Source organism: Fukomys damarensis, unplaced genomic scaffold (assembly GCF_012274545.1).
Source record: "Fukomys damarensis isolate Sample0158 unplaced genomic scaffold, DMR_v1.0_HiC HiC_scaffold_33, whole genome shotgun sequence".
NCBI classification, from domain to species: Eukaryota; Metazoa; Chordata; class Mammalia; order Rodentia; family Bathyergidae; genus Fukomys; species Fukomys damarensis.
The window spans coordinates 53,238,190-53,255,432 of NW_022900945.1; the positions used below are offsets into that span (position 1 = coordinate 53,238,190).

General features: G+C 41.9%; 2 protein-coding genes across 2 annotated transcripts in view; one reads left to right on the forward strand and one right to left on the reverse strand.

Annotated features, from left to right (window-relative positions):
* The window catches only part of LOC104863342 (late cornified envelope protein 5A-like), a 343,203-nt gene that overhangs the window by 42,565 nt on the left and 283,395 nt on the right, over window positions 1–17,243 (forward strand). The gene's annotated exons all lie outside the window — the stretch shown is intronic.
* On the reverse strand, window positions 4,461–7,429 carry Tchhl1 (trichohyalin like 1). The gene is made up of 2 exons (XM_010616553.1): window positions 7,292–7,429; window positions 4,461–6,731 (listed from the first exon to the last, which is right to left on the reverse strand). Exons 1-2 carry the CDS (start codon window positions 7,427–7,429, stop codon window positions 4,461–4,463), a joined length of 2,409 nt encoding a protein of 802 aa, XP_010614855.1.

Below are 17,243 nucleotides of genomic sequence, written 5' to 3' on the forward strand. Positions count from 1 at the left end.
TCCTTCTTCTTCTTCTTTTTTTTTTTGTTTTTTTGAGACAGGGTCTCACTATGTAGTTGAGACTGACCTGGAACTCACTATGTAGCCCAGGCTGGTCTTGAACTCACAGCGATCCTCCTGCCTCAGCCACCTGAGTGCTGGGATTACAGGCATGTACCACCACGTCCAGCTCTGGTGTGAATGTCTTTGAATGTGATTCTCGGTACATCTCTCTTGGGTCACATACCAGGGCCGAATTACTTAGGCATCGCGTTTGCATATGTTCAGCAATGGTAGATATTGCCCTACAGTTCTCCTCAGTGATGACTACGTCAGTTCATCTTTCTGTTGGGAATTGTGAATGAGGGTTCTAGTTCTCTTCATCTAGGCCCACCTTTGTATACTGTCACTCTGTAACTTCAGATACTCAATAGGTGTGAGTAGTCCTCCCTGTGGTTTCATTGGCGTTTATCTGACAGCTAATGGGGCTGGATATACTTTCACTGGCTTTTGGATATACTTTTTATGCTTTTTACTTATTTTACAAAAGAGATTAGGTTCTGTTTTATTCATTGACTTATAGACATTCTCTGGATATTCTGGATTCTACTTCTATTTTTTTTTAATTCTTCACCATAGTCTTGTGAATTAGATGGCAATTCACACAGGCAGATACTACAGTCAGAGAAGTTGAGTAACTTGCCCAAGGATACTTGGGCATTAGAGGATTAAAACTCTCCCTTCTTTCCAGTGGCTTATAATTTACTCAGTTGGGGAAATAACATTCAGAGAACAATTAGTATGTGGAGAACAATTAGTAATATTAGCCAGTAAGTATTAATTTGGGTGGGGAAGACTATGAATAACATGATAGTTAAATGACCTGGCTGAACTTCCTAGAGAAGTAGAACAGTTATAATTGAGGAAGTAGAGAGGAAGGGAAAAGCATTTCAGGGAGGGTGAGTCACAGGAGCCATGTCATGGGGATGGAAGTAAGAATGTTACTAACCCCATCTACCGGAGACTGGATTAAGATGATGTGGTTTTTCTATAAAATGGAATACTACTCAGCCATAAAGAATGAGAAATTAGAGTCATTCATAGGAAAATGGATGCATACTGATGATATACTCTTAAGTGAAATAAATAAGTCACACATGTATAAATACCAAATAGTTTCTCTGATGTGAAAAACTATAAGTGTACATAAGATCCTAGTGGTATAATTGACAATGTGAAATGGGAAGAAAAAGGCTAAAGGTGTAGGGGAAGTGGGAAAGGTAGAGTAAGGAAATAAGGGAAAATAAAAATTATGAGAAAATGAAAAAATGGAAATAATGTATTTGTAAATAGGGAAAGGAGGAGAGGGTGAAGGGAGGGCAGGGGTATGGGGAAAAAATGAGAACCAAGACCTGACATGTTGGTGTTTTTTTTTTTTTCTTTTTGGTACTGGGGATTGAACTCAGGACCTTGCATTTACAAGGCAGGCTGTGAAACCACTGAGCTAAATCCCCAGCCCCCAAGACCTGTCATGTAAAGGTACAAGAGCCCAATGCTGAATGTAACTGTACTGTATACCTAAAGTGTACCAATAAACTCATTAATGATGGACATTTAGGTTTCTTCTGGTTTGGTATTTTTAATAAGCTATGACTTTTTGTAGATGAATTTTAATACACATCCCTGATTATTTCCCCATAACACTATCTGAAAACATTTGAAATCTTTTTTGATGCATATTACTAAATTGCCTTCCTGGAAGATTGCACTGATTTATACTCCTATCAACTGTATTTCAGGGTTCCTGTTTCCTCACACTCTTAAACTTGTGTGGCTATTAGAAACAAGTAAATACATTTTACCAGTTTGTAAATGGCATTTCTTGAAGCTTTTCACATGTGTGTCAGCCAGTTTTCTCTATTGTAACAAATGCCTGAGATGAATCAATTTATAGGGGAAACGTTTATTTTGGCTCACAATTTTGGAAGTTTCAGTCCGCTGGATTTGGCCATGGTGCTTTTGGGCCTGTGCTGAGGCTGTGTATCATGGTGAGAGTGCACGGCTGAGCAAAGGGCCCACTAGATGGCGTCTGGGAAGTACAGTAAGAAAAAAGAGAAGGGCTGGGGATTCAGCTCAGCAGCACAGCGCCTGCCTGGCAGTTGCGAGAGCTTGAGTTCGATCCCCAGTATAAAAACAAAGCAAAACAAAACAAATCAAAAACAAACAATCCCCCAAGTAAAACAAAACAAAACAAAGAAGAAAAAAAAAAAAAGGAAGAGACCGCAGTCCCATAACCCCCTTCAAGGCCATGTCCACATGATCTAAGACTTCCCACTAGGCCCCACCCCTTGAAGGTTCTGCCACTTCCCAATACCTCTACAAAGGGGACCAACCTTTAACACACGGGCCTTTGGGGGACAGTGCAGACACGAGCTCTAGCAATATGCTCACTGGCTGTCAGTATAGATTCTTTCGTGATTTAATTATTAATGAAATGTAGACTTTTTGGCTTAGATTAATTTGCAGAGTTGCTTGCCAAAATGGCTGATTAGTTTATGCTCGAGTATGTATTTTTCTTTTTTTGTGAATTGTCTCCGATCTCTTGATTATTTAAGATAAGAATTTCTTTGTTGTTGTTTTTAGGTAGAAATATTCATTTAGATTGGAAGGTAGAATGAGAATTGCTGAAAATGTTTTAGGGAGAAGGTGTATGCTCAGAGTTGAGGTTATGGAAGAGATAGAAATTGAAGTGGATGAATATTGAGCCAGATGTGGCAGAATGAAAAGGGAGGGTGGGTACTGGGCTACTAAGATAACTGTGGTCCTTACTAAGCTCTAAGACACCACTCTTTACTTAGTCTTTTAAAAAACCACAAATAACTAAGGTTGTTTTTGTTTTGAATCAATGTCTCCAAGGCACATCTTCATCAGAGTAAAGAAAACGAATCAACAAAAGAAATTGACCATCAGGTTATTTATCACTTTTAATTCAAAAACCCCAGTAAACCATATGGTCAAATGTTAGGAGACTCATTAGATGACTGGTTACTTAGGAAAGCTTCTTATGGAATTGTGCATACTTTAGATTTTTTATTTCAGCCATGGGAACCACCACTTAAATTATTCTGCTAGCTTATTTGAGTCAGAAGACAGGATCTGTAAGGAGTGGTGTTTAATAAAAGTTTGTTGAATGGATAAATCGATGAATCAATTACAGGCATAGATTCAACCATACTTGATCAAATAAGTCATGAATTTATATTAATCAGGTGCAAGAAGACCATAATTACCTTGTAGTCATATCTGAATTTTTAAAATTTTATGAAACAGAGCAAAAATTCACAACAAAATAATAAGAGAATAGCAATATTTAATACATTGTATATCGTTATCTTTGAAGTAGTTACTCAGAGCACAAGACATTGACAAAAAGATCCTTACACAGAAGGAACAGATATTAGCACAAAGCTTTCTTTTTAGTGATCTAAGAGAAGCTAGCACTACAAATGAAACAAATTAGCACATTTATCACAGTATTTTTGAAGCAACAGAATAGGTAATTTAAAAACTCGAAATATATAGATCAAATTATTTTAAGGGGTAAAATTTTAGGATACACTCAAAGTCCTCCTAGGAAATATCATGAAAACTAAATAGTTTATGAGTTAGCATTTTATGGTAAGGGAATATTGCAAAGTCTCATAACTTTCTATGGCTACATTTTGAAAAGTCAATGAGCTAGTTGAGGAAACTGGTACTTGCTAAAGATATGGAAGGGATTTTTCTATTTTTCGTGATAGGTAAATTATTTCACACGAAAGTTCATTTTGGCACTTGGAAACAGCATTAATTATATTGTAGGGTTCTTACCGATGGTTATTTGTTTGGTCAAACTGGTGGTGGATCCCATGGCTAAAAACTTTATCATTTGCTTTTGTAGAAATTTAGGATTATTAATAAAGGATTATCTGAATGTGCACATATAAATATTGCAGGTAACTGGAGGGAAGAAGTCTTGGTCAAAGTGAGATCTGTGCAGTTCCTTGTTATTTCTCCTTACTTTGGAGTGCTCACCTCTATTTGTGGTGCTGGTTTCTCTCTCTCTGAGGGAGAACCCTGATTGTTTCCAGGGCTTGGGAAGCTGATATATTCTGTGGATCTGCGGGGTCCTCTTCATCAAGTAAAAATTCCCTGGTGTACTTCTTGGCTGTTTTTGAAATAGATACAGGTCTTACTGGGAATGTTTCCTGGACTTCTGAGCTTGTTTTTATGTTTGTTTGCTGCTGTATTATGTACCCCTCCTTCTTCCTTCCTTCTCCTCCTCCTCCTTCTTCTTCTTTGCACATGCTAGGAAACCATTTTCCTTCTGAGCTTCACCCCATCCCTTTAAATTTTTTTGTTTTGAGGCAGGATCTTGCTAAGTTGCCCAGGCTGGACTCGAACTTGCGATCCTTTTGCCTCAGGCTCCCGAGTTGCTGGGGTCACAGGCTTGAGCCACCGTGCCTGGCCTGCTGTATCTTCTTTTGCAGGCTCTGGTGTAGTGCACTGGATTGGATCACATCCCTCTGCACAGAACAGGGCTTCTGGTTTCTCTGCATCCTTTCTTCAGGGCCGGGCAGGGGGACTGAAGGATCATACCTTTTCTTGGTCTGACTTTGTTGCTTATCACTTTTTCCTGCTGGCTTACAGGGACTTTCATTCTCTTCTTCCAAAGTTGCTGGTTCCTCTGCATCCAGGTGTGTTTTGTGGAAGGCCGGATTGTCCTCACCTGGACTTTTAAAGGGAATTTCCTGGCTCTCTGGTGCTCTATCTTCCTCTTCTTTGGTCACTGGGCCCTGGGTCTTTAACTCTTTTCTGCTGTCCCCCTTTTCACAGAGCTGTGTTACAGTGCAGTTGGTATCCAGGCCACCTGCCTCCAGAGACTTTCTGCTTTTGCCTTTTCTTGTGGACTTCTGTACCTCTGGGGTTCTACTGGGCTCCGCAGCTGCATCTGGGCTCTTGGTCCCTGTGCTGTGACTCTTGAGGTCCACTCCCGCAGGCTCTTCCTGTTCCTCTCGGAGATGTGTCTTTTCTTCTCTGACTAACAGCACCACGGCTTTCTGTGCCCTGTTCTCACCTGGTGCTCCACACTTCTGGAGATCTGGGTTATGATGGTGACTTTCTTGCACAGACCTTCTGTGTGGGTGCGCTTGACTCTTGGAATTCCCTTGCATATGTAGTTCACCTGTCTCTGAGTTGCTATCACCTTCCCCTGGAGACAGGCTACTGGGAGTTGTGCGAGACCCCTTGCAATTCTGTGCATCGGGGGCCTCAGGATCCTCCCCCTGGGAGCCACCTTCCTCTCCAATTGGCTTGTCACAAGGCTTGGTGGTCCTGCTATAGTCTCCTTCAGATTGCCTCTCAAGTGAAGTGGAGTCTTGGGCCCTTTCTCTGGCTCTTGGTGTCCCTTTGGCTGCAGGGCCATTTTTGCTGTCCACAAATGCTGGTGCTGTGTCCTCCTCAGGGTGTCTCATCTCTTCCCCTGGGAATGAGGTGCCTTCAGTTTCAGGGCGATTCTGATTTCTTTTTTCTGTGCTCAGATCCGGTGTGTCAGAATCTCCTTCTTTTGATGATCTTTGGAGCTCCTGATACGTCCCGTGCTGCGTGTGGGTTTCTGGGACTGGAGGCTGAGTTTTCTTCTCATATTCTTTCTGCGGTGCTGGTCCACATGCCTGAAGGCCTCTACTCTCTTTCCTTTCAGCTCGAATACCAGGTGTTTCTGAAACATCTTCACTACCACCTGAGACTTGTGGGTCCTTTATTTCATGTTCTCTTTCCTGTGCTGGTGACTCTTGGGTCTCAGATGTTCTCCCATAATCCTCAGGTTCATCGCTACCTGTAGTCTCAGTTGATGTCCTGTCGACATCCTTTCCTGGTTCTGGAGTCTCCAATGTTCTTTGGCCATCCTCGGGATTAGCTGATTTTTGTGTCTGAGATGGTTTCCCGGCAGCAGCTGGTTCTAGGAGGTGCTCTGACCTGGGTTCATTGTCACCTTGCAGGTGTGGTTCTTGTGCTTCAGAGAGGTTTTCAATACTCTTTCCTGGTACGGCCTCCTGATCCGGAAGTCCCTGTGTTGGGTCTTGTTTTAGTTTCAAGTTCTCTTCCTGTTCTTCAAATTGGTCACTTGTCTCATTACCGCTTTCCCTTCTGACTGGTTTAGCGCCCTCTCTGGGGACCTGCTTGGTAGGACTGCTAGTCTGCTCTGATCCTGCTGATGGTTTATTTGTCTTAATTTGGGCTCTGTCGTCTTCCATGGCCGGTGCATCTTGGGCGACTTCTTGGCTCTGTTCATCTCCTTGCAGGTGTTGGCTCTTCGGGCCCCTGGGCTTCCGTGCTCCTCTCGGCAGGTTATGAGTCTTGCTGCCCTCCTGCGAGTGCACTTTTTTGTGTCCAGTGGCCTGACTTTCTCCATCCCAGCTGAGCTTGGATGATGATGCTATTCCGGAAGGAAACAACACCTTTTCTTGAGTTGGCAGAGTTCCTCCCACTTGATGACCATTTCTTGTGATCGCCTGGAGATCCATATCATTTGACGTTGCCTTTTCTGACTGAGATACCTCTCTTGGTTCTGAATTTACTAATGACTTCATGTCAAGATAACAGAGGTCCAGTAAGCTGAAGATTGCAAGAACGAATTCATCGAAGTTGATGGTGCCATCATTGTTGGTGTCCAGAAGGTTCAGGTGTCTCTCCACAGCATGAATGACATGAGACTGCATGAAAGCATAGTGAGAAACAGCTTATTCATGGTCAAGTGTCCTGCATGAATAACTCCCGAGTCTTTTTATTGCCAGTGCTAGATGTCAAACCCAGGGGCTTACTCATGCTAGGCAAGTACTCAGCCTCTGAGATTCCTCCCCAGCCTAAGGATCCTCTTGTTTTGATCCCATTCACCAAGAGTGTAGGAAACTTCTCAAATCAGTAAAAATTTATTGGCTCTGAGTGCCTTTTTCACCAGAGGGCTATGACTAAGGTGCGCTTACACCCCTTGTGGACTGTAATTAGATGCATAGTGGTTTATGATTCCACCCACTCAGAAGCCTCCTTTGCTGGAGCAATAGTCCCAGTAAAGGAAATCTCATTTTCCCTGGGGGACTAGCTAAGTCACTGCAAGGGTTAAGCAAGCAAGACTACAAATCTTTCTCCCCAAAGTCAGCAACTGCCGAGGGCTGGCACCCAAGTGTAAATGGCAGAGATCACGTAAGCCCACCTTTCGTGAATGTGCAGCAGTGGCAAGTAGGGAAGAATTTGCACCCCTCTGTGAACGCCTCACCTGAAGAAAGTCCCCAGTCTCGCCCCGGAGGAGCCGTTTCAGTTCCCTGCAGGTCAGCGTGGCCTGGTCCCCATCCTCTCTGGCATATTTGTGGAATGCTTCCATTACGCAGAGGACGGCTGTCAGGAGCCGAGGCATCTTCACCAACTCAGGGGCGGCTGTGAGAGAGAGGGAGCGGTTCATTTCCCAGGTCAGGCCCTTCAGGAAAGGGACGCTGGTTGTCTTTTCTGCTCCTACCCCAACTGCACTTGTATCACCCGCTGGCTTAGACTCCTGTATCTGAATGCAGGCGTGACTTAGTGTCACACCGGACCCTGCGGTGAGATGAGATCTGTAACAGGTAGGCACACTGTGAGAGAGACATCTCACCCTACCCTGCAGCCAGTGGCAATATTCATGCATTTGGAGAACAGTTCATTGCTAGAAGAGGGTGAGAGAAGAATAAGCTCAAACCTAAGTATTGAAACCTATAAATGAAACTAACGCCGGGGTCCACCTTGGCTCAGTCTCACACCCCCTCTGCTGAGAAGAGAAAGGAGCTCACTGGTACAGCAAAGTGCAGACCCCTCAGCCCTTACCCCTCATTTAAATGACTCGATGAGCTCTTTTTAGTATAAATCGGAGTCTCGAGTCTGATTAAAACCATCTCAATGCCCATGCCATTGAAACAGTTTGTGCTTTCTTCAGAAAAAGAAAACCATCAAAGACGTTCCTAAAGAAAGTGCATTTTGGAATCTGCATTCCCAGTTGGGTGTCACGAATAGAGGTGACTTAGAGTGTGTTCCTTCTGCACCCTTAACACAGACTCACCCAGAGGCAAAGCTGCAGTAGGTCCTGAGTGTGCTCAAGCAGATGTCTGTGACACTTACCTCGTTCAGGAGCAGGAGCTAACAGGATGGGCAGCAGCGGCTGTGAGCCGGAGGCAGGCGCTGGAACCTTTTATTGAGGCCCTAATTGCAGAGTTACGGCGACACCCTCTGGGTCTGATGGCCTGATTCATCACCACGAGCCCTGGCCCTCCTTCTTGGCTCCTAGCTTGTCTTATTTTTATTTCCTTCTTTTAAGCAGCTTGGACCCTTAGCTTCTGACTCATTGAAAGGAACGATAAGGATTTTTGTTTGTTTGTTTACTGACTTTTGCGGGTTATAGTTTTGAGACCTCTTCTGGGCTTCACAGTGTTTTTTTTTTTTTTCTTTTTAACCTGAGGACACAATTATATTGCTGTTTGACAAATCATAGAACTGGCAGAGCCCTCAGAAGTCATCTGGTTCTGCCTGCAGGATGGCCTGTATTTGACCTAGCTATGAAAGATGGGTGTCTAATATGTGTTTAAAAATAAAGGCCTCATTTAGTCATTTGACAAAAGTAGAGACAGCAGTCAATTTAGCTATTTTAATACTATATTCTCCTTACCCAGAGGCACAGTTAGGGGGAAAAAGTCTTGCTAGGTATGCAGAACTTTGGCTACTTATGAGTGCTATTAAAAAATCTGCTTTTAGAATCTGGAAAAGCTGTTGTTGCTATTGATGCATAACATACTATTATTAGTCTTTATATATATATATATGTATCACACACACACACATATATATGTAAATTGAATTTTGGGAAACTTTAACGGTGCTGCCAACTTTGGAAAAAGCCATCCCAATTTACTGTGTTAACTTGGCATTGTACAGAAATGGACAATCATATTGGTCTAGAAATGTTAATTTATTTTATTTTATTTTTTTTCCATGTGTACAGGGGTAACACATCATACTAAATATGTAAGGTCATATCTACGAGGGTTTGATTACAGAAACTAATAAAGTATTCTCTAAATAATGAAAAAAGAATAAGATAAGACTATAAGAGCGAGAAACAATTTAAATATGTTCAGGGACCATTTTCATCTCCAGAGTTAAGGATTATTTTGATGTTACATCATTGCCTTTTCTCTTTTACTTTCCTTTTTAGTTTTATTTTAGGATTCCCTATTTTTAATGTTCATACAGAGATTTCTTTAACTGAAATACCGAATAGTTTCTTTGGTGTGAAAAACTATAATAGTACACAGGATCCTAATGAGGCAATTAATAATGTGAAATAGGAAGTAAAGGGCTAAAGGTGTAAGGAAAGTGGGAAGGGTGGGGGAGAGGTAATAAGGGAGAGGAAAAATATGAGAAACTGAAAAAATGGAAATAAAGTGTTTGTAAATGGGGAGGGGAGGAGGGGGTGAAGGGAGGGCAGGGACAAGGGGAAAAATGAGAATCAAGACCTAGTATGTAAAGGTACAGAATCCCAATGATGAATGTAACTGTATTTGTATACCTAGATTGTACCAATAACCTCAATAAAAAGGAAAAAAAAAAAAAAGAAAAAAATATCTGCTTTTAAAAGGCATTTTTATGGTTCAAGGAGCACAGAAACAAGCATCCATATTGCCATGTTCTCTCTGTAACGGAGAAAGGGAGGCATAAAGGCTGAGGTGAAGACAGAGCTTGAGTCTGAGTGGGAAAATGCGTCTGTTACCTCGTAGATCTGAGTCCCTCAGAGTACAGCGTATTTAATTAACAGGAGAATTAGATCCAGTTGTTTTCTTAGGCACGAGTAGAGTATGTTTTAAAACACTTGTGCCTCTTTTTCAAAGGAGGTAAGAAATAGACAACAGATCATGGACATGAGTGTAAAGACAAAGACCAGATTAACAAAGGTGGGGGAGGTGGTGGTGATGAAATGAGAGAACGGAGGCTGAAGGCTGCACCGCAGTCGAGCAGCCACCTGTGCTGAGTTTCCAGACAATCGAGACAAGCACGAGAAAACTGAACATGGGAGGGGGAGGGGCCGCTCTGATGATTTACATTTCTGTACAATTTCTTAGCATCTCCCTAAAAGGGGAGAAGACTTCTACTGAGAATTGGGATTGGCGTATGAGGGCCATCTTAATTCTGATTGGTTAACATCCCCTCAATGTCAGCTATTTCTCAAGAACTATGCCAGGCCCTGGGGTATTGAGAGTTGAATAAATTATAGTTCTATCCTGTATCTCACAGGCCAGTCTTAAGAATAAAACTGCATGAGATTGCTGTGGAATTCAATATGGAGATACCTCAAAAAAGTAGGATTAGAGATCCTGTTTGACTCAGATATTCCTCTACTGGGTATCTTCCCAAAAAGAATTAAAAGAACCATACCACAGTGATATATGTGTACCCATGTTCATAGTAGCACAATTTACAATAGCTAAAGCTTGAAACTGCCCAATTGCCCATCAACTGGAGGCTGGATAAAGAAACAAAGTTTTTAAAATATAAAATGAAGTACTACTCAGCCATAAAGAATGATAAATTAGAGACATTTACAGATAAATGGATGCACACCGAGGACATACACTTAAGTGAAATAAATAGGACATATGTATAAATACTGAATATTTTCTCTGGTACAAGAAACTGAAAGTGTAAATAAAGATTAAAATGAATAATTGATAATGTGAAATAGGAAGAAAAGGTCCAAAGGGATGGGGAAAGTGGGAGAGTTAGAGGAAGGGAAAAAATATGAGATAAGAAATAAATGGATTTAATCCCCAGTACCAAAAAAAAAAAAAAAAAAAGGCAAGGGATTTAGCCCAGCAGTTCGGTGGCCTGCCTTGCAAGTGCAAGGACCCGAGTTCAATCCCTGGTACCAAAAAAAAAAAAAAAGAAAAGAAAAGAAAAAAGAAACAAAGCCTTTGCAAATAGGAAGGGGCGAAGGGGGAGGAGGGAGGGCAGGGGAATGGGGAAAAATAAGAACCAAGATACATCATGTAAAGGTACAGGTTCTCAGTGATGAATGTAAATGTATTGTATACCTAAAATGTACCAATAAAAGAATTTAAGAGAGAAAAAAGGAATAGAACTGCATACGTTCAGGCTGAAATGGAAAGAAAGACTTAGGGGAAATATAAATAACTACATTTAGATGTCTGAATGGTTTTAATGGGTGTGGAAGAGAAAGGAACTAATGTTCATTGAACTCTCATGACATGTCAGGTGCTTTACATGGGCGATCTTAGGTCCTTATAGGTACTTATTATTCTCTGCTAACAGATAAGAAAGTTAAACCTCTCATTGTTGAGCAATTTCCCTATAGATTACCTTGTAATGATAGAGCTAGGATTCAAAATTGAAATGTTGTAAGGACAAATTTTATTTATTGCCCTTTGCCGTGCACCGTCTCCTAATTAATTTGGCTCGATCCGCTAAAAGAACGTCCACCAGCCTTAAGTAAGTACAAAAGGGAAAGTTTATTGAAGGATATGCGCATACAGAAAACAAAAGTAAGAATGGAGAGGACAAAGAAAGAGAGTCCTCTAACAGCAAGAGGGACTCTATCCGGGAAATTACCCTTAGGCTCTCTGGCAACAACACCGGAATGTTGGAGGAATTAGGTTCATCACTCGCAACACAGCACGGGTCTCTTCAGCAGTCCCTTCGGCTACAAGTCTCATTCCCGGGCGTAAGACAGCAGCAGCAGCCTGGGCTAGGTGGGCTGTTTTTATAGCTCTCTAGACAAAGGTAGTAAAACTACCTGTACTTTTGGCGCGGAAAAAGGTGAATGTGCTTGCAGTCACGTCCCAACCAGGCCCTGGCCAGGGGTCCGGGAGGGGCGGAATGCATCACATTCCTTATCTTGATGTTAAGAACATCTGGTCTTTTTAACAAAGTCCTTCCTGCTTTTTTCCAGGGAACTGGCCAGGTATCCAGGGAAAGAAGAGATGAACTAGTGATTATGCGCCTTAGAGAGCCGAAAGCCTTAACCCAAGCCTTTTCAACTTAAAGTTTTAACTTTCCTTACAAATGTCTCAGGAACATATGTCTTTGAGCCCATGTTGTTCCATTAACTTGACTTCCTTATTCTGCATAATGCCAGAGAATAAAGCTAGAATTGAAATTTTTCTAGAAAGAAGGCTCCAGGGCTGGGGATTTAGCTCAGTGGTGCTGCTGCCTGCCTTGCAAGTGCAAGGTCCTGAGGTCGATTCTGGGAACAAAAAAGAAAGAGAGAAAGAAAGAAGAAAGGAAGGAAGGTAGGAAGGAAAGACAGAAAGGAGGCTCCAGGTCTTAGAAGAGCTTTCTGATGAGTAATGTTGTCTAACAATATGCAGTGCTCCTAAAGCAGACACCTCTGTCCCTGGAACCGTCCACGGGGAGGCTGAATCACTGTTTGTGGGCTGGGTTACAGGAGGAGTTGTGTCTCAGAAGATGTAAGACAGGCTCCTCATGAAGAGCACAGGATGCTTCCAACTTTAAATGTCTCTGGTTTTATGTTATAGTCCCTATTTAGAAAGTCAAAAAGTGGATCTTGCCTTGTCTTCAAACAACATAATGGCTGACTCTTGAGCCCATTTATAGACACTCCTATTTTTCAGTGTTTACTTATGATCATTTAATTAATACCCATGCCCTGGGTGGGTAGTGACTCAGAGAGACAGCAGAAGATGGAAGAAGATTGCTTTCTATCTAGTGTTTTATAAAAATTTTAGGTTGATGGAATGTAAGCCACAAACAACTCTAGCAGTGCCAAAGAGAAGACCCCATTTCCCTTTCTTTTCCTTATAAACAGATCTTTGGAATACTTCCTCTGTGAAGTTATCACCTCTCTAATATTGTATGGGTATGGTACAGAAATGAGAGAGGAGAGAGACAAGAAAAAAGAGAGTACAACAAAGTGAGTTGATTACAGTAGAAATATCTTTAAGAGCCTGTAACTTCTCACAGGTGACAATGGAAGTCTTGAATCAAGTCTTCTGATAAAACCCATATGATGGCTTCTTTGCTTTTTCCCCCCATGAAGTTTATTGGTACATTTGAAGCAAACAGCACAGTTACATTTATCATTGGGATCTTGTACCTTTACATTATATATCTTGGTTCTTAGTTTTTCCTTGCCCTACCTTTACCTCCTTCACCCTTCCTTATTTACAAAGACTTTGTTTCCATTTTTTCTTTTCCCTTATTTCCTTTTCCCTTCCCTTTTGCCATTTTCTTCCTATTTCACACTATCAGTTATACCATTTGAACCTTATTTACACTTTTAGTTTTTCACACCAGAGAAACTATTTGGTAAATACGTGTCCTATTTATTTCACTTAAGAGTATGGCCTCAATGTGCATCTGTTTAGTATAAATGTCTCTAGTTTCTCATTCTTTATGGCTGAGTAGTACTCCATTTTATAGAAAAACCACATCTTCTTTATCCAGTCTCCAGTTGATGGGCATTTGGGTTGTTTCCAAGATTTAGCTATTGCAGACTGTGCTGCTCTAAACATGGGAGCACATGTATCACTGTAGTATGATTAATTTAATTCTTTTGGAAAGAAACCCAGTAGAGGAATATCTGGGTCAAGTGGGATCTCTAATCCTAGTTTTTTGAGGACCTCCAGATGGATTTCCACAGTGGTTGCACCAGTCTGCACTCCCACCAACAGTGGAGAAGGGTCAATTTCTCCTCACAGCCCCACCAGCATTTGTTATTGGTTGATTTCTTGATAGCAGCCATTTTTTTGGGGTGAGTTGGAATCTCAGTGTTGTTTTCATCTGCATCTCTCGAATGACCAGTGATGTTGAACATTTTTTCATGTATTTATTTGCTGCTTTTACTTGTTTGTCTGAGAAATGTCTGTTCATTTCAGATGCCCATTTTTGGACTGGGTTTTTGTATTTGGGGGGAGTCTGAATTTTTGAGTTCTTTATATATCTAGATAGTAGTCCTTTGTCTGGGGAGTAGCTGGTAAATTTTTTTTCCCATATTGTAGGTTGCCTCTTAGCACTGGTGGTTGTTTCTCTTGCACTGCAAACACTTTTTAATGCAATGAAATTCCAGTTGTTGATTCTTTGTGCAAGTTCTCATGCTGGTGAAGATTTGTTCATAAAGTTTTTTCCTATGCCAATGTCTTTGAAAGTTCTACCTAATTTATTTTCCATTAAGTTTAGTGTTTCTGTTTTGAAATTTAGATCTTTAATCCATTTGGATTTTAGTTTAGTGCATGGTGAAAGATAAGGATCTAGTTTTAATCTTTAACAAGTTGAAATCCAGTTTTCCCAACATCATTTATTAAAGAGGCTATCTTTCCTCCAGTGAGGATGGTTGGCTCCTTTGTAAAAAATGAGATAGCTGAGTGTGTCTGGTGCTTCTGCAAGCACTCTGAGGCAGGGATTTTCAGAGCTGTTATGTGATGCTGGGATTAAGGGTGTGTGTTACTAAATCAGTCCACTGATTGGAATCAGCATAGTTCTGGTGTGGATGAACGGATTTACTAAAGACAGATTCCTCACCCTGTCAGTGAGGTACAAGTCTAGTCGAGTCAAGTGCTATGTCTCCTAGCATGCTAGTAGAGTCTCATTTAGAGGCTCGAGCACTCTCGCTCCCGGGCATTGAGCCTTACCTATATCCAGCTATGGCCTCACCTGTCCCCTCAGTTAGATGCCTCCATCGCCCATCCAAGAACACTCTGATAACCAATCCTGTTAAGCCAAATGTATTGCTTCTCCTTTGCCGCTCCCTCTTTCAAAACTTTATAATTGCTGGCTGAACTTATTAAAAACGGAAGTGTTCCAGAAACCTCCGCGGAGTCTGCTTGGTGATTCCGCGTCTTACCCTCCCAGTCTGAGCTCCCGAACCTTGTTCTGTGAGTGGGCTCGCGGATGACAGCACCACGCTAGCTGCCCAAAGGATTCTAGCCTGGATGGCACAAAAGGGAAAGGCAGTCTTGCTCACAGTTGCTTTGTTACTTGCTTCCCTCTGCCCACCCTGCCATGAACTGCTGGTCTTGTGATGCCCCTCTCCCATGCCACCCTACCTCGGAGCAGCCACCTATGGACTGCAACCTCTACAGACTGTGAGCTGAAATAATCCATTCTCATTTAACTTGTAGGTGTTGGGTATTTTGTCTCAGCAACAAAAAAAGTAACTAAGACATGACTGAAGTGCTCCCAAGACCAGCAGCCAGTGATGAAGTAAGAGACCAGCACCCAGCAGAATCTCCTGGTGGCACCTCGCACAAGCTGGTGTCAAACAGCACCAACCAACAGTGGCAGAGACCAGTGGCCAGCGGTGTCTACATTGGCATCCAGCATCAACTGGTGTCAACTGGTGGCATCAGGGCAATCAGCTGAGCTATTTTTACCACTTCATGGTTTCTATCTGAATTGAGCAAGAGAACCTTCAACTGATGGCAAGACGGTAGTGACAAACATGTGAAGGTTCGGTACCGTTTACGAGCTACCCTGAGACTGGCACCTCTACCTCTGTGTCACTGGGAGACAGGGCTTCCCAGGGGTGAGTGAGTGATGAGTGAGGAAGTGTTTTTCTTTTTGCAGGGCAGTGTTTTGACTCATGCAGGTTCTAGCAAGTGCAATGAATCCTGAGCAAACACCCACAGCTGAAACAATGTTCTCATCAAAATTTGACAAGCACCCGTCTTGATAGGTTCTGAAGTACCAAGATGTGACTGAAAATGGCTGCAGGGTGCATGTTCTCTCCATGCCCCCAAGTGCCATAATGGAGATAGTTCTCCAGGTGTACCAATATCTATTCTAGACACCTTAGCTCTCAGTCAATCTATTAGCTGGTCAACAAACATTGCCAGAACATCTCCTGTAACCCAAATTGTCTCCTAACTGGTGATAGAGTCCTGCCCTCAAGAAGATTCCACTTAGTATTTCTAGGAAGGTTGTTGAGCTTCTTTAGGGAAGAGCCACTCAAAGTTTTTCTGGGGAGGTTAGGTAGTAAATGCCCAATGCTCTATGCTGTAAAGTGGAGGAAGGAGGTAGGGAAGACTGCTGAATATGCCCCCTGTACAAACCTTGCTGTTCCTGTTTATTTCCCCACTTCTCCCCCTCCTCTATCACGCCTGCTAATTCTGAGTCCCACCCTTTTCCAGCTTCTGGCAGTCAGATTTGCTTCAATTCTCCTGCCCTCAACACAGCCAGGTTGATGACATGCGTCTAGAGGTCGCTCCAAAGCCTTATTGATTTTTGTGTGTTGATTTTGTATCTTGAAACACTGCTGAGGTTGGGCATTAATTCCAAGAGTTGTTTTGGTGGAATTCCTGGGTCTTCTATGTGGAGGATCATGTCATCTGCAAATAATAATTTGACCTCTGCCTTCCCTATATAGATCCCTTTTATTTCTTTCTCTTTCCTGATTGATCAGGCTAATGTTTCAGGTACTTTGTTGAGTAGAAGTGGTAATAATGGGCATCCTTTTCTGATTTTAGAGGGAATGTTTTCAGTTTTTCTTCATTTAGTATGATGTTGGCCATTGCTTTGTCATAAATAGCTTTTATCAAATTTAGGTACTCTTTCTAGACCTAATTTCTTCAGGGTTTTTATCATGAAGGGGTGTTGGACTTTGTCCAAAGGCTTTTCTGCATTTATTAATATGATTATGTGGTTTTGTCCTTGCTTTTGTTTATGTGATGTATTGCATTTACTGATTTGTATATGTTGAACCATTTGCATATGTTGCAACTCTGGGATGAAACTTACTTGGTCTTGATGTTTGATCTTTTTGATTTTTTTTTTGAACCACTGAGCTAAATCCCCTGTCCAGATCTTTTTGGTGATGTGTTGCATTCTGTTTGCTAGGATCTTATTGAGGGAATTTTGTGTCTATGTTCATTAAGGATTGTAGTTTTCTTTTTTTAGTTGGGTCTTTTTCTTCCATGTTGACCCTGTCCGATCCATTCTCCACTCTATAGCCACAGTGATTAAAATGACAAAGCTTAAAGTGGCAATGATACTTTATTGCCTCAGGATAATATGGCTTACAAGTCACTCACCTCAAAAACCTCTGTAACCTCATTTCTTGCCACTTATCTCTCAGGATTCTAGGCTCTAGCCAAATCTTATATATATATTTGTGGTACTGGGAATTGAACTCGGGTCCTTGCATTTGTGAGGCAGGCAGCAGAACCATTGAGCGAAATCAA